General features: G+C 41.8%; 2 protein-coding genes across 4 annotated transcripts in view; one reads left to right on the forward strand and one right to left on the reverse strand.

Moving 5' to 3' along the window:
- Nucleotides 1–1,544: 1,544 nt before the first annotated feature.
- Nucleotides 1,545–15,356, forward strand: ARX (aristaless related homeobox). 2 transcript variants are annotated; one of them, XM_051985078.1, is made up of 5 exons: nt 1,545–1,962; nt 4,163–5,024; nt 7,946–7,991; nt 10,976–11,304; nt 14,090–15,356. In XM_051985078.1, exons 1-5 carry the CDS (start codon nt 1,770–1,772, stop codon nt 14,328–14,330), a joined length of 1,671 nt encoding a protein of 556 aa, XP_051841038.1. In that variant the 5' UTR covers nt 1,545–1,769; the 3' UTR covers nt 14,331–15,356. The 2 variants fall into 2 exon arrangements, with proteins under 2 accessions (XP_051841038.1, XP_051841037.1); XM_051985077.1 differs by having other exon boundaries at nt 1,548–1,962; nt 4,160–5,024.
- Nucleotides 15,357–21,689: 6,333 nt separating this feature from the next.
- Nucleotides 21,690–24,125, reverse strand: part of POLA1 (DNA polymerase alpha 1, catalytic subunit) — a 343,224-nt gene continuing 340,788 nt past the window's right edge. The window contains exon 37 of one of the 2 annotated variants that reach the window (XM_051985075.1): nt 21,690–23,058. In XM_051985075.1, coding sequence (XP_051841035.1) covers nt 22,892–23,058 — 167 coding nt within the window. In that variant the 3' untranslated portion in view covers nt 21,690–22,891. The remainder of the gene's footprint in view (nt 23,059–24,125) is intronic. The other variant, XM_051985076.1, reaches the window with a different exon arrangement.

Below are 24,125 nucleotides of genomic sequence, written 5' to 3' on the forward strand. Positions count from 1 at the left end.
CTGTATGCAATTCAAGTATAACCCTTTGTAAAAATGCTTCTTCTTTGACACATTGAATGGGGAAAGATGAAAAAGAGGAAAACCCGACATGGATTACCCTTCCCCCAACCCCCTTCTAAAACACCTCCCATCCCACCACTCAATCTCCCTCCCCCCCTCCAGTTTAGTGTTTCCCTTTCTTTCCTCTGGGCCCTAAACTATGCCGCTGCTGCTGGAGTCTATGGAAGCCCGGCAGAAGCGGAATAAATACAAGGGTTTCGCTATCTAGAGTTTACAAATTTAAATCTTGGTTCAGATCTTGATATTGTGGGTGTCAGACTCCTCAGTTTTGGATTTGTTTGTTTTTAGTGCCTGCGTCCGTGTGTGTGTATGTGATGCTAACTGTCAAAGCTGTTTTCGGAGAAATGCCGCCTAATCCTTAGGGCTTTATCCCAATCTTCCTTGGGACCCTCATCTGTGCCATCAACTCGTAGTCAGAACAGATATATTAGCAGGGAGAATCACGGGTCTTCTATTTTAGGCGATAACGATGAGACTGGAACATAGCCCCCTGTTCTTCAGAGCTTAATGAGTCTATTCCTTTGCCACCCTCCGTGTCCCAAACTAACCTTCCATGAGATCTCTGTCCAGTGTGGTCTCACTCAGGTTTCTATAATGATGTAACTTTGATGCAAGGGGGAAGCAGAATTTGTAAAGTCTATAAGAGAGGATAAAAGGAAGTTTATAGAGACCTGAAGGAAATCCTCCAGACCTAGTGTTTGGCCGTTTCTTCTTCCTCCTTCTCCTCTGGTTTTAAATAAACTCCCCCATTTTGTTAACTGCGAAACTTAAGTTTTAACAATTCCCCCTTTCCCCATTTCAAATAGGTTAGGAAAACAACAACAAAAATCAGTAAATAATGTGTATTTCGTCTTGGGATTGAGGGATATTAACATTAAAAGCTGGAGTTCACATTATGTTGTATTGTGCGTATGCTGAGACGGACCACAGAGTTTATTCAGCCTTAGCTTCTCGGCTGGCCATTGTCATCTGCATTAACGAAAGTAAACCTTTTTAAAATTGTGCTGCATGCTGGACACCTTGGGGGCTTTAAGATGCATTGTTTGTTTGAGTTCGGCTTTGATGTGTCATTCCGGTCTTTTGGCCTTCTTCCTACGTCCTCTACTTTCACGAAACCCTTAGAGACCATAGTGTCAGAAATGGCTTTCCCCTAGTATAAGAGCCATTAGAAGCAGCCTAGAGAGGATGGGCTTGGGGGTACTAGAGCTTCAGATAAGGCATTCGAGAGTTTTGTTTTGTTTTTAATAAAAGAAAGGAAAAAAAGTTCTTCTAAAGGATAGGGCTATGAACTTTTATTTGGTGATGGTGTTTAAGTAGTCTCCGGGAAATCCATGTCGAGTTTTACTTCTAACCTGTAGCCTGAGGCTGCCCAGCCTCTGGCGAGAACCAATCAGAGGACGACTCCCAGCACGTGGAGGAGAGGGACTCCGGAGCAAAGCAATTGCTGCTCACTACACTTGTTACTGGTGTCCTGAGCACGAAGAGGGGCGAGTGTGGGAGCCGCCGGAGGGGGGATTAAAACAAGCAGCTTAGGGGGTGGGGCGGGGAAAGCAACAAGGAAAAAAAACCTCAAACCCCAAAACCAAAAAAAAAAAAAAAAAAAAAAAAAAAAAAGCCAGCCATTTCCCCCCCACTCACATATCCAGCCAGTCTTCCGAGAGAGGCAGCAACCTCCCAGTTCGTAACGAAAAGGGGAAAAGCCAAAAACCATGAGCAATCAGTACCAAGAGGAGAGCTGCTCTGAGAGGCCTGAATGCAAAAGTAAATCTCCAACTTTGCTCTCCTCCTACTGCATAGACAGCATCTTGGGCAGGCGGAGTCCCTGTAAAATGAGATTGCTAGGAGCTGCTCAGAGCCTGCCTTCTCTGTCTAACCGGACAGATCAGGATAAGGTCGCGCAAGGTAAGAAACAAACCTTTCAATCCTTCGGACTGCAAATCGCAACAGCCAAAAAAAATCACTCCCGAAATTCAATTATTGTGGATTTTGATTTTGTTTTGGGAAAGGAAGAAGTTTTGGGAACGAGGGAGAGGGACTGAGGAAGAAGAGGAAGATAGATCTCTTAAGGCCTGCTGTAAACTTTGCTGCCTGACACCCACCCTTTTAAGGGACCGTTTTTGGGGAGGAGAGGTTGTTTTTTAAATGTCTTTAATAGTAGATTTCTTTCTCTCCAGATTATACTGAAGCGTTTCTGGTTGTTACTTTAATATAGCTGTTTTATAAAAGTAACATATCGGTAGTATTGGAGATAGGTTTTGGTGTGTGTAGGGAAAAAAAAAATCAGAAATGGCATGTGCAGCCCGAGATCAAATTTTTTAGAGAAATGACTTGGAGAATCTCAAAACAGCCGAAATCTGAGGGCATCCGAAAAAAAAAAAAAACGGGGCTGGGGAGAGATGTCATTTCTCTCCTGAGCTTTCTTTTCCTTACGATCCATTTTTCCCCCTTACATATTTCTTAGGACCCTTTTAATTGAAGATTGTAGAAAATGTCTAACTGGGGTGTCTGAAATTTTGTCTTATGGTATTTGAACCACACGAAAAATACAGCTTTCCGAGGGGACTTGTTGTTGTTGTTGTTGTTCTTCTTCTTCTCCTTCTCCTTCTCCTTCTCCTTCTCCTTCTCCTCCTTCTCCTTGTTGTTGTTGTTGTTGTTGTTGTTGTTGTTGTTGTTGTTGTTGTTGTTGTTGTTCTTCTTCTTCTTCTTCTTCTTCTTCTTCTTCTTCTTCTTCTTCTTCTTCTTCTTCTTTTTCTTCTTCTTCTTCTTCTTCTTCATCTGTGTCTGTTTCTGTCTCTCCAGATGAGGCTCTGCGATTTTCATTCAAACGGTGATTTACAAAATGCAAAATAATTATTTTACAGCACATCCCCAGATCTTCTCTATTCAAATTTAAAAAGGGAGGTGAATATCTACAGAATAGGAAGAAAATCCCCGAAGACTCGCGTTTGACTTCTTAAAGCTGGCAGTCGAGCTAATGCCTGTGTGTTTCCTTTGGGGAAAAGGAGACTAACTAGGGCGGGGATGGGGGAACAGGAGAAAAAGTCATCCGTTTAAAAGAAAACTGACTTTCTCCATTTAAAAAAAAAAAAAAGCTTGTGGCAGCACCTGTGTCAGGCGCTTCCTCGAAGGGAAAGAGCCCCAAGCATACTCTTTGGCAGGCTTATTTCCTTTAACACTCTTCTATTCACACATACCCTATTCTTCCCTACTTCTTTTTAAAGGCATATTTGCTCTTGGGGAATTTTTCTTGTTTCAGTAGAAAGAATTTCTCCCCCACCACCCCCCCCCGGAGGTTGGCAGGGGACGGATCAGGGCTCCCAGAACCTCCTAGGTCTGTCTGCCGCTCCAACGGCCTCCAGCTGGGGCAGCTCCCCTCTCTCGTTTGCCAGCCAAGGATTAGCTGCAGTGCCCCAGGGCCGTTTCGCCTAGCCATAGAAAAGCCGGGAGCAATGTAATTAGCAAAGTTTTAAGTTTTATTTTTAAAGTTGTTTCGGTGCCAAAATGTTTTCTTTCCCAAAAAATTTTGGGGGATTCAGAAAAAATGAACACACAATGATCTCTAATAAAGTGAGGGGTGAAGAAAGAGTGAGCTGGGAGTCGAAAACTATGGGCACCGTGCCAACTGTCCCGTGTGATGTTTTCTAGTGCATCTGGATGAATAAGGCCTGCCAGTTCCCCCGGCCCTCTTATTTCGATCCCCTACCAATCTGTTGGAGGAGGGGGCAAAACCATGAGACCATTATTAAGAATTGAACTAGTCGGAGGAGGAAACTCCCCAAAATGATTCCAGGGCTTCTTGTATGATTTCTCTAGGGAAATAAGGTCTTAGTAGAACTGAGTATTTGAGTAGTGGGAGATCTGAGGATTGAGACAGAGGGGAAATGGGACAAACCGATGCCCAACTTTCTTTTGCGTGACAGCTGGTAGTTGTGCCTGGGACACTGGCATTGACCTACTATGTCCTTCTCTTTTTCTCCCCACCCCATTCTCTTTTCTCTCTCTGTCCCTGCTGTTGGGGTATCGACCGTCTGTCGGTCTCTCTCCCTTCTCCTTCCTTGTCCACCCCATTTTCTCTGCCCTTTCCTTCCTCCTCCTTCAGCAGGCTCCCCGAAGGGCAGTAGTCCCCAGTTCGAAGCGGAACTTCATCTACCCCCCAAGCTTAGGCGCCTCTACGGTCCGGGAGGGGGCCGCCTCCTGCAAGGAGCTGCTGCGGCGGCAGCGGCGGCGGCGGCAGCAGCGGCGGCGGCGGCGGCCGCTGCGGGCCCGCGCGGGGAGCCCCAGCAGCAGAGGTCAGGAGACAGACCCGACGGGGCTGGAGCTGGAGCCGGGGTTGGGGCCACCTCTGCCTGGGACACGCTCAAAATCAGCCAAGCGCCACAGGTTAGCATCAGCCGCAGCAAGTCATACAGGGAGAACGGGGCCCCCTTCGTGCCGCCGCCGCCCGCTCTGGACGAGCTGGGGAGCAAGGGAGGCGCCCCGCACCCCGACGACAGGCTGGGGCAAGTAGCTTCGGCTGCTGCCGCCTCCTCCGGTCCTCCAGGCCCGGAGGACGATGAGGAAGAGCTGCTGGAGGACGAAGAGGAAGACGACGAAGAAGAGTTGCTGGAAGACGACGAGGAGGAGCTCCTGGAGGACGACGGCAGGGGCCTCCTGAAGGAGCCCAGGCGCTGCACGGCTGCCACCGCTGCTGCCGCCGCAGCCGCTGCCGCTGCCGCCGCAGCCGCCGCCGCCGCTGCCGCGGAGGGCGGGGAGCTATCCCCCAAAGAGGAGCTGTTGCTGCACCCGGGCGAGGACGGCGAGGGCAAAGACGGCGAGGACAGTGTGTGCTTGTCTGCTGGCAGTGACTCCGAGGAGGGCCTGCTCAAGAGGAAGCAGCGGCGTTACCGCACTACCTTCACCAGTTATCAGCTGGAGGAACTGGAGCGGGCTTTCCAAAAAACTCATTATCCCGACGTTTTCACCAGGTACTGTCATTTCTCCTAGGAATCCTCCACTCCCCTACACACACACACACACGCACGCACACACACAGAATCGGGCTTTGACAGCCAAGGGCAAAGAGGTGTCTGTGAGGTAAAGACAAACGTACAGATTAGACAAGCAGGTATGCGGGAAAAGGAACCTGTACCTACCATTTTCGGCATTGTTTACAGTAGTAGTCCTCCCGTCAAGATCAGGCTTAAGCGGAAAGCCGCGAGGGGCCGGACCCGTGCATTATTTGCAGGTGTCTCCCGGCCTTAGCTCCGGGACCTACTTACTGTCCCTGAACTTCCCTAAACTCTTACACCCAGTCCCCCATACCCACCACACGCCCCTACTCCTTTTTATGGACTTCTAGTAATCCCCGTCCCATAATCCTGTTATTATTTCAAAGGGATCAAAATTTGGTAGGGCGATTTCTGTCCTCCCATCATCATGCCCAATTTCTTTTTTCTTTTTCTAAATTATTTTGGAAAATCAGCTTACCTACCTAGAACAGAAAGCGCTACTCTGTCTAACAGACTTGCAGACAAATAGATTCACAAGCCAGCACATACCCAAAGGTTTGGTCCAACTTTCCCGTCCTGGACTCGGGCTATATTTGCTACATACTTCTCTGGCCTAAGGCAGGTAGCGTTGGCTCTGGTGAAGTCTATAACAAATCATGATCTATTTTCGTCTGACTCCCTGAACTCCCTTCATATTCACAGACAAGCCTGTGGGATATCAGTTACAGTATTCCCAGTGGACTTTAGAGCCTTACCCCTACAGGAAAGTCCTTTTAAAAGATCAAAGTATTCTTATTTGAGAACTCTCAAAATATGTATCCGAGTAAAAACCTGGAGTCATGCGATGTTTTCTATAAGTGTGCCTCCCTACAGTCTAAATTTGTGTATTTAATTAATGCTCTTAACAAAACTGTCTATGTATGCATGACAAACCATAGGCATTGAATTCCTTATATAAAGTTGATACAAATTTTTAAATGATGAGAAAATGTATTCAGTTGTATGTTGAGGATCTAAGGATCGGAATATTTTGTTGCCCTCTAAATCACTCTTACAATATATATTTTTAAAATATGTATTCAAGAAACAGGGAGAGAAAGTATGCACCGTGCATTCAGCTAATCTGGTAAAGTTGATCCTCGATTTGGGAGGTATACCGTAGCATCCTTTTTTATCCCAATCCAAAACTCATTTGGTTTATAGCTTGCTTTTACTGAGGGAAAGCCAGGGTCGGGAGGAAATATTACCCAGTTGGGGAGAGAGAGAAAGATACGCAAGGTGTTGCAGCAGTGCAAACATATTTAGAGAACTACTTGACAAGCTTAAACCAGCTACTTCACATACGACTTAAGCTTTTTAATTTGAATTTTAAAAGAGAAAAACGACTATTCTTTTAAAGCAGAGAACATACTGTGAATACTTTAGCATGTAGCGTGGATTTCGAATTATAGTTGATTTTGCATTCTAAAATTCTCTCCCAACAGGATACAGAAAGTAGCGGATTTTATAATGGGAGAATGGTTAAACTTGGCCTTCTCGATCCTCGACCCATCCCCCTCCTTTAGCTGTGTGTGTGTGTGTGTGTGTGTGTGTGTGTGTGTGTGTGTAAGATACTTTAAAATAGATGTTCAAAATCCAATACCCATTAGCATACTATGTGACTATACCATATATTGCAAATGGATACAAGTTAAGAATAAAAAGGGGAAATGTGACTGAGTTGGAGTTAGTGTCCATCTTTAAAAAAAAAAAAAAAAACTTTCCTTAGGAGAATCATATGAGGGGGACATTGTAGTCCTTCCCCCAGACTTAATATTACCCCACCCCTCTAAAGATATTCCTTTGATCGAACTGTGAGTGGGGTGTAAATGACTTGATTTAAACAGCCAAGTGGAGGGGAAGGGCAGATTTAGTTCCCCTATGCTGAATGCTTTGAAAGAAACTTTCAGGTGAAGCCTGGAGACTAGCAAAAAGCAGCTTCCCTCATGGTCCTGGGTCCCAGTGTTCAGCTAGCCCTACTCTTTCATCTTATTAGAGGGAGATCCAATAATATTCTGAGTCTCCTATTTTCGGTAAACAGATTGTGAGCAGTTTTACAACATCTTAATGGTTTTCTATTTATCTTAATTGTTGCTGTAATAACTTCAATGATGGGGTAGAGTTTCAGTTAAATCGACTTCCTCTGTGATGTGCAGACTTTATGGTGGGCATTTGAAACAGGAGGTGCCTAGTATTTTACTAATCGAAAATTTCCCCCCACTGAACTTTTAATAAGCTTAACATAACTCCAGAGGGCAATGTGAATTGTGATCTAATGGAAAGGGGAAGAAGGGAGAGGGAGACAGTGAGAGTATAAAATCCAGAGAACAAGAAAAGAGTGTGAGAGACGCAAGCAACAGGAAAAAAAAAAGACTTAAGATAGATGTCCAGCTGCACTTTCTCACTGATTCAGACCCAAGTATTAAATTGACTTTTTTTTTTTTTACTAGTATTGTTTTCTCTACCAACAAAATGCTAAGAGGATCATGGTGTAAGAATTTCACGTGATCATATGTCTGACTGACAAAATATAGAATACTTATATGAAGGGGAAAGCATTAGTGTACTTTGTCTTCACATAAATTTAAGAAAGTAGACTCATTTTCTTAAAAAAAAAATCCCTACACTCAGCAATCTGTGGTTATGATTGTGCATCTATTCTAAAGACTAATTTTAGCAGCAAAAGGAGATGAATGTGGGCTTAATGTTTTCAATCTTAGGGCCTTTGCAAGTAAGCCAAGGTGTATTTGTTAACTTATCCCCAGGGAACTCTAGTTTAGTGGTACTGTGAGTCCAAGGTCTATGGATGACCACATCTCACTACATTGATCTCTGTGTTTGTGTTGTTTCCTTCTCAGGGAAGAGTTGGCTATGAGATTGGATCTTACAGAAGCCCGAGTCCAGGTGAGTTTCTTAAGGTCCATCCTCCAAGAATGAGATAAAACTGTATTTGTAGTTAGACTAAGGTAGGAAAAGACAGCAAAGAACAGGGAAAGAAAAAAGAAAGAAGTGGGAGAGAGATCTGGTAGGGAAAGAGGAAAGAGAAGAGAGGAGTACTGTCTAGAGCTGCACTTTTCTCCTCCAACATAGACTGGAGGTCTAGCCACCTAAATTAGGACAAAATTTTGTGAACCTTGTCAAAGACTACAAAAATTGGTTTCTAAAGGTTGAACTGAAAGCAGGGGTCCAACTTAAAATATAAACATATGCTACATATGTTATATGTATTGTGTATGTATATATATATGTATATATATAATAGATATAATACAGATTCTATATAAAGTTGAAATCACCCTAAAGAAGGAACAAATGAGGGGGAAAAAAGAGAGAGAGACAGTGAAAGAGACAAAGAGACAAACAATGAGAGAGGCAGAGACAGAGAGACAGAACAGAGACAGACAGATAGACAGACAAAATGACAGAGAGAGGAAGTCCAAGGGACAGAGAAAGGGTTTCAAAAACCTCAGATTGCTTGGCACTTCGGGAGCCTAGACTTAACCCCGATACCTAACAATCCTCTGGCGTAAACTTACTCTGATTGAAATAATCGGGCAGAACGCGTATTTGGTTGTTAGACGAATCTGCTCAGCTCCAAGCAGGTATTTGGCTGCGATTAAGTCTCCAATCGGGCTTCATAAAAGCCCACTTAGTGCTAGAACAAACAGGGCCATTTGAAGGCAAAATGCTGTTTGATTTCCCCTCCGCCTGCACAAGGAGCTGGCTAATGCTATTTGATTTCCCATTTTTTATAGCAATAAGCCCGCATTGATCTAATAGTGAGTGAGTGCAATGCTATTAAAGGTGTTTGCAGCCCCATACCAGAGTGCATTTCCTAACCCAAGCCTCATAACCAAAGAGACGATAAACATTGGGATGCCCTGATTGCCAACAGAAAACAGATGTCTCTGGGTCTGAAGCTGAGCAAATCACTTTACAGTTAAAATCAAGCGCTGATAAAGCATAATAAATTCCATATGGCTCATTTAATACACAACAGCTTCTTGCATTAGAGGGGTTAATGATGAGATCTGTCCCCTCCTTTCTGTTGACACATTTCTCCATTGTCAAACAGAGATGTGACAGCAAATCAGTATTTTCAGCTCAGGGGAACAAGTCGTGGGAAAGTTAAATAACTTTTAAAAAGAAAGAAAGAGTCTCCCCCCCCCACCCCTCCTTTCTCCTTTCCCCCTATTCACTAGAGGAGATGTAATTAAGTGAATATGAATTATTAGAGTCCCCTAGTTTACCTTTGGGTGTACTCAGAGGTATTAATTCAATAATGGGGAATTGCAGTAGGGACATCTTGATAATTGAGGTTGGGCTAGGTGATAAAATCAGATTGGAAAATATTTTCACTTTCTTAAGGACATTTTGTCTCTTCTTGTACAACTTTGCTTCCTTTATTCCTTTGATTGTAACAAAGATATTGCTGTTACTTTCCTTCAAACAGAAATCATATTCAAAGTAGAAAATATCACGCATAAATGTTACCCCTGCCCTCAATTCACAGAGAAGACTGGATTACTCTGTCAATTCCTCAAGCTTTTAGGATTTGTAGTTTAAAAAAAAAGATGAAAAACATGTAGAATTTTTCAGATTTTCCTCCTTCACAGCACCATTTGAAAAGATCAATCTATTTTGATTGCTGATTTTTTCTTAATGATTAATTATAATAGCTGGTTAAAAGTCAAACCAAGCTTAGAATCTGGGATATTCACAATTTAATTTGAGAGCTTAAATTACATTTGACAACACTATGAATTGGGGAGGGGGACTATAACTCTTATTTGATATTTAATATTATTTCTTCATAAAATTGTACATACATAGCCAGGAATTGAAATTCTTTAAATTTTTAGACATTTATTGCGGCACAGAACCCACCAATAATGCTGTTTTATGATTTAACTCTTAAAGTTTTCAAGAGCTCCAGCAGATCTTGGGAATGTGGGTGTACTGAATAGATTACACAAAAAGTCATTTGATGCTATTGGGAATTATTTTTAGAACGCTGATAGCTGCAGCAAGTATTTCAGGTAAAGATGTCTAATTAGACTGCTTTCTATTACTAAATAGAAAGATATTTTATATTGAGAACATCATAAAAATCATACCATCTTACTTGAATATGTTCAATTTATATCCTAGAGGAAACTAGGAAATGTGAATGCTCTAAAGAATTTGAAAAGTACATACTATTATATTTTGCATATCTATTTACTATAGGTAATATCTTTGTATATCCACTAATATAGCGAACTGAATGTGTTTCTGTACCTAACACAGGCATAGGAATTATTCTGATCATAGTTCATTTTATGGAACAGTTTGATCAGTTTATTTTCATCACATAGACTCTTCTCCACACCCAACATACACATTGCTCTAACTGCCCCCCTTTTAACTAATGAAGATGAAGTTGAGGATCTTGGTGCCATATAAACCTGAAATAGTTGAAAACAGCTATTCGTATGGAGTACAATTGCTTCTGTCCATTGTGAACATTCCAAAAATGCAAATTCATTGCCTTCTTAAATTGGGGAAGGAAGTAATCTGTTTAAAACAACAACAACAACAACATGATTGAATAGGATTTGTATATCCTGCTTTCCCTCCTCTTCTGATTTCATAAATGGAACCTATTTCCATACCCTTTTTTCCCTCTCTCCAGATATGGCACAGCACAATCTTACATTTTTAAGTCAAAACACAATATGATTATGAAATCAAGACTAGAGGTAGAAGTGAGGTAGAAGAAAGAAAGTGATAGTTGTCTGATCCCAAAAGAGAATCTGAGGCAGAGACGTACATATATCTGACTTAAAGCAACCTTACAAGCAGACAGACAAAAGAGTCATTCACCAGAGGTTTATTTGGGGTTGTAGGTCTGGTTCCAGAATCGTCGGGCCAAGTGGCGAAAAAGGGAAAAAGCAGGAGCTCAGACACATCCTCCAGGTTTGCCTTTTCCTGGCCCTCTCTCAGCAACCCACCCCCTCAGTCCATACCTGGATGCCAGTCCCTTCCCTCCTCATCACCCAGCTCTGGACTCAGCCTGGACTGCTGCTGCTGCTGCAGCTGCTGCCGCCTTTCCCAGTCTACCTCCTCCACCTGGTTCTGCAACTTTGCCACCAAGTGGGACTCCACTAGGCCTCAGCACTTTCCTGGGTGCAGCAGTATTCCGGCATCCAGCCTTCATCAGTCCTGCATTTGGAAGGTAACATTATTCGTCTTATCCTTTTAAACACATACACACACATACACACACACACACATTTAAAACATATAAAGAGGAAAACAAAATACCAGCATGTAAGGGACTGAAGGGGTAAGCGATTAGGAGAATAAAATAGTGAAAGAGAAAAGGGAAAGAATGAAGAAATTACTTAAATTATTGGTCCTTTACCAAAATAAGGAAAGATTGTTATAAGAAAATATGTTCTATTCCTTATCAGGAAAATGGTTTTGCTGAGGATAATTAAAAATGACTTTATGTTTTATGAACAATAATTGTATTTTCACATAGTAATCCTAAAATATTCATTTTAGAAAATGCCAGTTATGGTTGATGGAGAAATGGGAGAGATAGGAAAGGAAAATCCATGCTGGTGATCCTCCTTTAGATGGGAGTTGAACAAGGACTTAGATTCAAGAGAAGCTTATGTGAGGCTTTGTGTAGCTCACACTGAGGTCAGACATTCTCAGTGTCCTGAAGCTGAATCCATCTTGTCACTCAAGTGACCGGCTGTTAAAGCTGCATCCCTGGATGTTACACCTGAATCAAACAGTGGTACAAGACAAGGAAATAAAAGAAATAATTCATCTTACATTATAGCTCCCTTTCTTTAAATGAACATCAAATGATGAAATAAAAGTCTGTAGTTAATCACACAGACAAAGAAACAAAGGAAGGATGTATTAAGTTGGAAAGTGCAGTGAAAATAAAACTGAATGTAGCTGCAATGATCTCTCTTTAAAAGAACAAAGAAATAATAGATTCATCCAACTGAGCAGCCATTTAACAAAAAAAAAATTCATCTCATGGAGGGGAAAAAACTAAATTCCAAGTAAAATTAGTTTCTGCATACAAACCAATGAAATTAAACAGATTGTACATCAAATTGCAGTCAGTGACTCAATTTACCTAATGGAACAAGTGATGTTACAGTTTTGTCACACCCCCTGCATGGAGCCATGATTTCACATTTTATCAGCTCTCCTGTAGCATTAATGCAGTTCTTCTACTATTTTCCCCCTGACAACAAATTGAAAAGTGAATTGTAAAAGCTTACTAACAACAGCCTGGATAATGGGCTGTAAGATTAAAATAGGCAAGGAAGGGCAGGGAATAAGGTAAGAGGGGTGGATTGGAGAGGGAGGAGGAGGAGCACTGTATTTTTTCACACAAAATAGGATTTTCTGACTTCTTCCTAAGGGCAATGAGTTAAGGGTGGAAAACTCAAAGCAAGGTGCCAACAGAACATGGAACAAACCCAGGCCATCTTTCAGGAAGGAGGCCAGCCCAAGAACCAAGCCTCCTTTAGGGGGTTGTGGGGAGTGGCCAACTCTGGCTTTGGTTCCTCTCAGCTACCAACCCTGGCTTCCACTTTCCATGCCAAGGAAAAGGAAAAGCAGGCAGTGACTGCTTTGTGGTGGCCAGTGCCCAGGCTTAGCAAGCTGAGGCTTAGCTATAAGGCCCCATTGCCTTTACAAGGACCACAGTTCAGTTCCTAGCAGTGATGATGTCAATAATCACCTCCTTGGTTAATGGAACGTCTGTGCATCTTCATGTGCCAGTCAAGGGGGTCACTCCCTCTCTTCATTGCCACTGCTCCAGGGAGAGAAGTCAGGCAAACTAGAGAGAAGGCATTTAAAAGATTGTGTCATTGAGCGGGGATGCTAGGTTGCTGGCTAGTAATTGGCATTCCACTGTGAGGAAATCAACAGGCATACCACCTCCTGCAGGGAATGGGCATCAGGGCTAAGGAGCCGATAGACACACCGGGCACCAGGGACTTCGGAGCTTTTCCCAGGAGAAAGAGTAACATAGACATTCATTGGTAGGAAGGAGGGGAAAAAAATAAAAACAAAACCAAAGCAAAACAGAACATAATCTCAAACCAGAACAGAGCTGTGGAGAGTTAACCATTACCACTGAATCTCTCTCTCTCTCTCTCTCTCTCTCTCTCTCTCTCTCTCTCTCTCTCTCTCTCTCTCTCTCTCTCTCTCTCTCTCTCTCTCTCTCTCTCTCTCTCTCTCTTTCTCTCTCTTCTTACCTGTCTCTTCCTAACTCTTTCCCTTCCTCCCCCCTCTCTCTCCTTCCCTTTTTCATTCTTCCCCTCTCTCTCCCTCCCTCCCTTCTTCCTCATCCTCCCTTTTTTCCTCCCACTTGCTCTTTCTCTCCCCTTCTTCTTTTCTCTCCTATCTTCTCCCTCTCTTCCAACCTTCTCTTCCCATCACTTTCAACTTTCTCCCGATTTTCCTTGATCCCTTTCTTTCTCCTTCCCACATCATTTTCTTCCCTTTCTCTTTCTTATTCTCCCCTGCTCTGCCCTTCATTCCTCTCCTTGATTCTGGATAATCATGAGAAAGCATTTGGCTTTGTAATCTATACCTCTATTCAGCATAAATCATAGTATCAGCTCTACTCTTGACAGGGTCCCGAACAAGCCTGTCGCTAACAACTTTGATAAAATTAGACTTAAAAAAAAATCTCCTGAATGCCAACATTGAAATTTTGCAACAGGTCTTCTGCCCTATCAGCACCCAGTCGAATTCTCCCACAATACCAAAAAAATTTTTTTTAAAGTCACATTGTTCACACCTCAGGCTTTGAATGCATTGAATACGAGTTGAAGGGAGCTCATTAAGAAAATTAAAAATTAAAAAGAGGGGGAAGGGATGTTTGTATATATGCAAGCATGTATGTGTGGATGGATGGATGGATATGGCCATACCAAAACTTCCTCAGTTGTTGACCCAAGTGTTTACTTTGCTCGCAGGCTCTTCTCCACTATGGCTCCCCTGACTAGTGCTTCCACCGCTGCCGCCCTACTGAGACAGCCCACTCCCGCGGTGGATAGCGGAGTGCAGTCAAGTGCGCTCTCAGACCCCGCCACAGCTGCCGCAGACAGACGGGCTTCAAGCATAGCAGCTCTGAGGCTGAAAGCAAAAGAACACGCCGCTCAGCTGACACAGCTCAATATCCTCCCTGGGAACAGCACAGGGAAAGAGGTGTGTTAAAATCCGACCCAGCACCACCACCGATAATCAAATAAAAGGTCACCTCAAATAGCACCAATCAAGACCAAATGGAAAAAAAAAAAAAAAAAAAAAAAAAAAAAAGAAAAAAAAAAAAAAGAAAAAAGAAAAAGAGGACCAGCAAACTAAGACATTGGAGAGGTTCTCGAGTTAGGAACTTGGAGAAAGAAAGCATCCTTTGCCACAGTGCTCTCCTGAGTAAACCAACATTAACAGCTCCTGAATAGCAAATTCCTTGGCTGGTACCTTTTTTCTCCCCTTAAATGTCCAACCTGCTGATTTGTTCTTTCATCTCCCTCTTTTAAAATGACGTCATGATGTAAAATATATTTTGAGTCTCTTTCTTACTATGTTTTGCTTTTTCTCCCTGGATTCCACGTATAATATTTAATATGTGTGCTTTTTTAAAGATTGGATTCTTCTCTTTCCTATTCTCCCCATCTTTTAAAAACCACACTTTGACCTACTGAGTTTTCTCACCCAAGGATGCTTCCAGGGAAGAAAGAGAGTTAATTTGATGCTGTATGATAACCAGTGCACTTAAAGGAAAGGGATATCTTTTTCTTGTTCTATTGTTTATCACTACACCAACCAAGGTTTTTATATCAAACCAAAGGGAAATACACTGCTAGAATATGGACTGTCTAAGTCACTAAACTGTGATTATTGATTCTATACATACCATTGTTATTAAAAAAAAAAAAAGAACAGAGCTTTGTATATTTGAAATGTTATAAAACAATTGCACTCAGTGTAGTGTTGTAAAAGTTTGTCCTTCTGTAGATTCTTACTGTGTTGTAGATATGATAGGGTTCCTAGACAAATATTTATGTACACAGACCCTTTATTTAACTTATTAACTGTAGAGGTTCCTGAAACCTTTAAAAAAAAAAAAAGGCAATGGTACAGTACTTTTGTGTAATGTTGTTCTTGTTCTCACTTTTCCTTGCTATCCGGTGGAGAAGTGCCACACTCAGAAATAAAAATATATATATATGTTTAACAAAAGAGAGTGTGAAAAATGCATTCAGGAACACAGTACTAGGTGAAACACCTTATTGTAGAGGGCAACAGGAAGAGTCACTCAGGTGGTGGTGCTAGAGTGGAGGCTTTCCTTCTTTTAACAGAATTTTTAATCACTGGGGAGGTGCGCTGGAATGAATATATATATATTTTCCCCTCCTGCCGGTGGTTGGGTTCTAGTGTTGGTATCCGCTTAAAACATTTTAAAGAAAATGGACGCTTTTCGGTTGAAACAGAGGGAACTTGTCTTACTGAAGGTACCACCTTGCTCTCTTAAGACTGAGCTTGGAAGTGAGTGTACACCCAAGCCACGACAGGTAAAAGAGCAGATTGAAAACCTGGGTAGCTTACTTCCGAGAGGGTGTTATGTACGTGCGTATGTGTGTGCGTGAACGCGCTGCAGAATGTGGATGCCTCTAGAAAGAGAGGGAGGGAAGGGTAGCACACAGGAGGGAGGCAGAGAGAGAAGAAAAATGTATGAACGTGTCAAATCTCAAATGGCATAACTGCGATGCTTTCTGGGAAACACTGATCCAAGCAAAGGGGTGTGTGTGTGTGTGTGTGTGTATGAGAGAGAGAGAGAGAGAGAGAGAGAGAGAGAGAGAGAGAGAGAGAGAGAGAGAGAGAGAGAGAGAGAGAGAGAGAATGAGAGAATATATGTTTGGGAGGGGACGCAGGCAAGGTTTTATAAGATACTAATCAATTTGCAATCTAAAATCCCGCGATGCACTTCTAAGAGAGCAATGGAGTGTGTGTGTGTGTGTGTGTGTGTGTGTGTGTGTGTGTGTGTGTAGAAACCGCGTTTGATTTACTATTGGTTACCAATCTATGGCAACCCTTCTGACAGCGTGGTGCGCCTCTTTAATGATTAGAGGGCGATGGGAAAGGGAAGAAGAGCTTAATTAGTTTCAATTTGCAGTAATTAGCGCACCGGACCTTTGTGGGGAGGGGCAAGAAGGGGGTTGACGTTCCGTGACTAACCTGAGTTGACATCTTCTTTGAGCTTTGGTTAAGTCCTGCCGGGTTACTCTGGTCCCCTGCTTTTATAAGCGCCCGCTTCAGTACGGAGTGGAAATCTGTACTCAACTCTGGCAGGGCAGAGTGTGGCCCTAGGCCACACCCTAGGGCTGACTGGGCGAGTGACTTCTCTCCCATTGCTAACCTGTATCCTTGGAACATATATTCTATCGAGGAAGGATTGATTTGTAAGTTGATTTAGGAGGGTAGGTTTAAAGTGGGGTGAGCGAAATTCCCTCATCCAAGCTTGTGCTCTGGGTTGTATACTCTGCCCTCGGGGGGACCAGCAGAGATAAGCCTACTTAAGCAAGCTTTCCCCAGTACTCCATTAACTATCATCAATGAAAACAGATACTTGCGCTCCTTTGGACCTGGGGTTACTCTTAGGAAAGCGTTTAGCTTCGGTTTGCTGATACCCAATTGACACCTTGGAATTGAACTTCATCGTGAGCTATTCGAACTTTGAAAGAAGGCACTAAGGCCCTGGAAAGAACGAAAGGTCAAAGAATCACAGAGTGGCTCACAACAGAAAACTAAAGCAAAATAAAGGAGAGTGAGAGTTGAGAGAAGAACGTTAGGTAGACCGGGCGGGAGAAATCGGAAAGAAAGGGTTAGGGAGGAGAGGGTGGAAAGAGAAGGGTGATGATAGAATGAGCAATGAGCAAATAATGGGTCACTCAATGGAGAAAGACTGTATTTCGATTTAGGGAACCTCAGTACCTTTGTCGTGAGGTGGGAACGGGAATTCTCCGTAGTACAAGTTCCTCCTCCACTTTTCACCCCTCCCCTTAATTACTGCAGAGTTAGGAGGAGCTTAAAGGACCTTAGTACTGGAATTCGCGGGGAAAGGAAATGTTAGAGGAATGCTACTTTCTTTGCCATCCCAAACTTAAATGCCTATTTCTGGCATATCCCATTCCAAGCGGATGACAGATGACTGTAGCAGTAAGATAGGACAGGCTTTTCTCACCAACCCCGATTCTTTGGCGGCTTTTAGTCTCTCGTTTCAGAGATCTTCCCTATCTCCACTCCCGGGCGAAATAAGGCAGTAAGTGTACAAAGAATTGTAATGGAGTTCTCCATTTTATGGTAAATATAAAATTTCCTGGGATTTTTACCTTTTTATTTAGTCAGGATTCCTCTTCTCGCCCCTCTTCCCCCCTTCTCTTCCAGGCAGCCAATTGGATGGTATACGAGTAACAGTACCATTCTTCCTGTTAATGAACTCTTTTCTAAGTCATTTTTTCTCATTTGACCCTTCCATGGAGCAGAGGCAAATTGCGTGAAATTACCTCCAAGGATTACATTTATTACTGGCCAATGAGAGCTCCTCGCCTTGTTTTACAAACTCTTAATCCTATGTCATTCTGATGCTGCAAACAAGCCGGATCCAAGGCCTCTTATTCTTTCAACTTTCTCCAGCTGGAGGGACCTCATTCTGCACTTAATATTCTCCATAAATATCACACGCTAAAGACCCCCTGACTTCCAGCAAGTCCATATTAAACATGTGACATGTCACGCATGACAAACTCTGAGTATCTTTTCAAAGCAGCATTAAAAGCAAAGAAACCAATTTTCTTCTCCTTCCAAACCTCCCCAAGTGCTGAATGATGGGGTTTGGAAAGAGCCACTGGAGCGTACTTAGGGGGATTTTATGAGATTTTCCAGAATGATTTAATCTTATTGTGAGCATTATTAATGAATGGCAACCCAATTTGGCCCTAATATCTGGGAACGCAGTTACAATGCTGGGAGAGCCTGACCCCCCTCTCCCCCTCCCCAGCCCCCAACCTTAAGCAAACCTTCTCCAAGATAAGTCTTAGAATCGCCAGGAAATATTGAGCCTGGCAGGAGCAGGAGAGAGCCCGGTTCGTCGCAATGCTGTCTTCCTTTACGTCCGACAGAATTCCTCACCATCTGCTGTCCAGTTTAGAAGCCCCCGTGTAACAATTCCCAGGGCTGCTGTCCCTGAAATGTCTTGTGAAGGTGGTGAACCAAGATGAGACGGGTTGGGAGAATAGATGAGAAAAAGAAGTAGAGGGTCGTCAAACTCAGATTTTTCAAATGGGTTGTTTTAGGGAGGCGGAGAATTGCAGGAAGAAACGAGTAATTAAGTAACGTTATTACATATGTGTACACACGTAGAAATGTGTATAAATACACACATACATGTGTATGTAAACATGGGCATATACACACCCACATGTGTATATGCATGTTCTATATAAACATATTTAAACATATAAACCAGCAAAAGGTGTATCTTTATCATGGGCTGGTTTGGCCTTGGCCTTGGCCATGCCAAAGTTGGTTTATAATGTGAAATGCATTAATCTGCAGAGTAGAGGTATTCATATATTTGATATTTGACTGTCTTGGGTGAGTTAATGGATGGGACCTGACCAGAGGACTCTCCCATGATTCTTAATTCATCTTCTACCTTCCTCCTCAATGTGTCCCTCCATTAAACAAAATTGTGATGTATTAAAAAAAAATTGAAAATAAGGGAAATGTGGAATCCCTTTTAAATGCCACTTGGGACAGAGAGATCTTTAGAGTGGGAAAAGAAGTTGATCATAAGAAATTATAAATGGTAAAAATTCACTTTTAGAGAAAATGTGGTTTTGTGTGTATGTGCACAGGTATAGATGTGTCTGAGTTGGGAAGAGGAGGCTTTTGGTGGGCCTAAAATGGTATCTTGGAGAATAATAGAATTCCTTCAAGTGATTGCATATTTAACTGACAGTAGATAACACACACACACACACACACACACACACACACACACACCCCACTACCTGGGGGAAGAATAGGGAAGCATTTTTCAAAAAGGAAAAGTCATGTTGTCCCTGGACATTTTATTAATAGTCCAGTTTGAAATACAAGTACGGTATTCATTTTTTTTCCTTTAAAGAAAAGGGAGCGATTACCACTTGCACATTTAAGAAATGTCATTCAGTCATTTTTATTCATTCTCCTGAAATCTTCGTAAAAGCCAGAATCATACTTCTACAAGCAGCAATTTTGTTAATCCAGGGGGTTATTACTCTGGTCTCTTATTAGGATCTACACTACTGCCAAGCAATCCTATAACCTTCTCAAAAGAAGTTTACCTCCCTGTTATAAAACCAGTAGTGGTATTTATACTGTGCAATAATTAGTGTATTACTTGAATCCACTAACAGGTTCATTTTATCTCTGCACAAAACCTCTAGTCTGCTTACAGAAAGCTTGTGCCTCCTTTGGTGCCGTTAAAGTGGTGAAAGAGTGAATGAAGGCTGGTAGCACTTTCTCCTTTTGCCTCGCCTTAATTCCCATCTCTTTTTGCTCTCATCCAATTAGTGCAGTGTATTAAGCGGTTTATCATCTCATAGTCAGCTATTGAGAGAAACAAGGCGAACACTTTGCAATGGAGCCTGCTCTCCTTTGACACCCTCAGGTACTTACATATTCCACTGTGCTATGAATAATAGAGGAAGAATAGAGCGCTAATTCCCTCATCAAAGAATGCCTTGTCTGCTGCTTTGCTCAACAACACCATTCTGATCAAAAGAAAAGCAATAAAGCTTAGCATAACAAAACGAAACCTACTTATTAGCTTAGTGGTTAAATTAATGCAGAGCCGCTGCTATTCAAAACCAAGGTTTGAAAACAGCCTCCAACAACCTGATAATGCTGCCTTCGGGATGAAGGAATTTTAATCTGAAATTTGAAGCTGGCTCAGATGAGTTAATCTATTAAACAGCTATAAGGAACCTCCATGACAAACCGTTCAATTAAGAAATATTTAGGTGATTTGCTAGAGACAATCCCCCTTTCCCCTAAAAAGTGAGAGGAAAAGATGGTTTCAAGTTTGGGGATGGGAGTTCATGTAGCAGCTCAAGCGAAATTTGTCCAAGTGTTAGAGGTTCTACAGCTAGGTTTTGTTTTGTTTTTGTTTTAATAAAATGCAAAACATCTTTCGTGAAATCTGATTTGGACATTTAGTATCACCCTCACCCCTACCGCCGCTTCCTTCTCCCCAACAAAACCTGAAAAGTCATTTTGAGAAAATTCTAATGCCTGATGGGAAGGTGGCCGTGACTTAAGTAGGGGCTTCATTCTGTGGTCAGATCTTCCAAAACATTCATCTGATCACCCTCTCATGTCAGGACAGCATTCATAGAATCATCTAAATTTGCTTAAGACACAAATTAAAATCAGAGCTGTTCACTCTTCCAGCCCCCCTCCTTGGCAAAAGGCAAGAAGAGTTCCTTATCCTAACAGAGCAAAGTGGGCAGGGTTGGGGAATAGTTTGGTTTTAAAGGCCCTACTTTGCCAGCAAGGGAATCTGGATTCTGGTATGGGCCAGATCGTATTTTCCAAAGGATGCAGTACCTTTTCCCAGAAACTGGAGTTTAAGTTCAGGTTCCACAAAATCTTGGTGGTCAAAGATTTACTCCCAGTCTTTACTGGTGGAATGGGAATGTCTACTTTTCCTCAATCCAACTTTATTCTGTTATAGTTGGACTCAATATAAGTCAAGAAATGGAAAACCTGGTGAAATCCTAATCCACCAAAAGTGAAAAAGAGACTTGGTAACAGTTTTTACTCTCTGCTATGTTTCTGGAGGCGCAAAATCATTCAGTTAAAAAAAATATTTAGGTGATGTCAAACAAAAAAAATTAAAATATCATCTCTTGGGACTTTAATACTAGGCAGGTAGGATAGCTGTTGCACAGAATAGGAACTTAATGCATATGATGCAATATGATCCTACTCTACATGGAACTGGAAATTTAGTTGGGGGCAAAAATACTTGGAAGACGACTGAAGATGGTTGATAATGATAGCGAATACTTTGCATATATACTTCTTTTGTATGTGAATGTCCAAAAGCAACCACATAATTTAGAAGCCTAGAAAGAAGTTCTCCAGGTGAAAAGTCTGGGACATGATTTTGGGGAAATGGATTGAGAAAGAGATGTCCTGAAATGGACTATTCAGTTTTCTGGTTTGAGTAATAATATTATAGTGAAAAACCACTTTATACTTGAGTTTTCATAATTCAGGCTACCCTATAATGTTGAAACAACTGGATCAAAACACCTGAAATACACAGGCTCTCAGAGTGTAAAACAGAGACCCTTTCTCTTCAGTACTTGTGCAAGCCTTCCTGGATATGAACTTTGCTGTGGAGTACCATGTCACAAGCCTACTAGAAATTGGTGTCAGAGGCTATCTTTTAAGAATAGGAATCTGTATGGGAAAGCATCTGAAGTACCAGGTTTCATTTGCTACAAAAATAAAGCATAATAATGCGTAGATTCTCTCAATATATTCAGAATATCAAGTGCATATACATATATTTTTCTCTAAAATAATGGTATAGATAGTTTCCATTTTTAATCCCATGACATCCTCCCCGCTCCCCTTTTATCACTGGTAAGGAGTTAGCAAAACTGGTTTCCCTAGAAAACTTTATTTTCTTCTTCAAGAAGACAATCTTTTTTTTTTTTTTTAAATAAACACAGTTTTATATATTTAAAACTTTACAGTTTTACATGGAGGAAAATCGTCTGAAATCTATAAACTTACTAATAAAGTAAGAAAAGGAAGCACAACACAAATGACAAATCTTTCCTGGGAAAGGAATCTGAAAAAGCCAGCAAGAAAAACACCACCAAACCCAGTATGTTTATTTTTTTTCATCAAATATTCATTTCAAGGAGATCAAACTAGATATTCTCAATTTCTATTCCTAACTTCTCAAAAATTTTAGAAGCATTTAGGCTATTAAATTCTTTGTGATCTTTCTTTTTATCACCTAAACTTAACTCTCAACTTTCTAAGTTAAAAAAAAGGGGAGGGGGAGGTGCTGACCTGAATGCAAAGTATTTAATATGAAAAACTTGTAAATCTCTCCTTTGCTAAATAAATAGGCAGAAAGATTTAAGAAGCAAGCTGCCCTCAAAAGGCAGTAGAACGTTAGGAAGCATTTAGGGTTAGTATTGTTTTTAATTGGTATGTTTATGATGGGGAAGTTGATAAACTGCAAAAGGCAAAACATTAGTGCTCCAAGAGAGACCTCTACTAACCTCTCTTCCGGAGAGCACCTCCACTAAATACCCTGGAGCAAAGTCTAGGATCTCTTACATCCCAGCAACTCTCACAGGGAATTATTCAATTAAAATAGCAATTCCCCTTTTACTCCACCCTCCCCCATCCCAGTATGTATACACAGGGCAGAATCCACCCTTCAGGTATCTTAAAGCACCATTATTTATTTATTTAGTTTTGGTTTTTGTTTTTTAGGTAAAATCAGGATTGGTCAGTATCAATTTTTTAATATGGAGAAAGTTTAAAAAATTGTCCTTTTCTCCCCCAGCTTATGAACATTCCCTGAAAAAAGGGAAAGCCCAGAGGAAGAACAGATGCAAAAGAGGCACTTTGGGCTACTGTGGGGGTGGGGTATATGTGTGAAGAGGGAGACACAAGATGATTTGTAAACTACTCTCTCATCAGTTCTGGGATTCCCTAAAGGGCTTCACAGTGCAATCTGAGAAGAGTTTGCTGAGACACACTTCTGAATAGCCACTCCAGGACAAGAACTTCTCTGCTGTGCTCTTTAGTGTTTTGTATGCTTCAAGGTTTTTCTTGGAGAGGAATTCTTTCTTCTTCAATATGGCTATAAAAATATAAAATAAATAAAAAAGGATTAAAACACCAAGAGATACAAATTTGCAAGAAAATGCAACATTTTGAATTAGACACAGACATCCCCGCACTCTTTAGCTCCCAGGCTCCTTCTCCCAGCCAGGGAAGCCACATCCTGGTCTTCCTACTCTAATGCTCTGGCCAGCTAGCCAGGTGACCAGCCCTGAGACCTTTGATGGGGAAGATACTAAGGATACTAAACAGGGGGTTGCAATGACTGTCCAAACCTTGTATAAATGTTCAGTGTATAGGTGTATGTACCCATGTTGTTGAAAACCTGGCCCAGGGTGACTAGAACACACATGTCACTTCAGATGTGGTTGGAATGAAACAGACAAACGTTTTCTCACCCAGGATGATACTGGTATTTAGAAGTTCTTGTACTTCTTTGTGCCAAGTTTAAGCAGAGGCCTTGGAAATTACTTGGGGATTTCCTCCCCCCCCCCCCCCCCACACAGATCAAGTCACTTAAAAGGGTTCATTCCAACTTCTCCCCCTTCTCCTTTCCCAATCTGACGCTCAAACACTTCAGGACTGTAGTCACTGCCAACTACTCCATTCCCAGCCCAAAAGCTGATTTTCCAATTTGTCTCCATCTCCTACTACTTGGAATCTTTCCTCTAACTGTCCTGCCCTGAGCAAAATAAAAATTCCTCATGTACTTCTATGTCTGTGTTTTTAATACTTTCTTTTATTAAAAAATAGGAGGAAAGGATGCAACTGGGGCTACCTAAATTTGAAACAGACTATTTACTTAAGCATTGTTTCTACCGCATCTTATCTATCATTAGAGAGGTAACCAATATCACTACTACAGTAAAATCTTAGGCCATTTCTGCACTTTTATACACTGGAAAACACATCTTTAATTTCCTTAATGCAGTTTGCTGGGTTTAGATTTTGGCGAGGCATCTGGCCCACCTCCTTAACAGAAGAAGAAAAAGGAAGACCAGGAAAGTGAAAGGGAAGTGGAAGGTTGAGGGTTAGAGAGAGTAGGCCTCCTGGGTTTGATTCACCAACCTCAATTGAGCAGTCACC

This window comes from Antechinus flavipes, chromosome 3 (genome assembly GCF_016432865.1).
Source record: "Antechinus flavipes isolate AdamAnt ecotype Samford, QLD, Australia chromosome 3, AdamAnt_v2, whole genome shotgun sequence".
Lineage (NCBI taxonomy): Eukaryota > Metazoa > Chordata > Mammalia > Dasyuromorphia > Dasyuridae > Antechinus > Antechinus flavipes.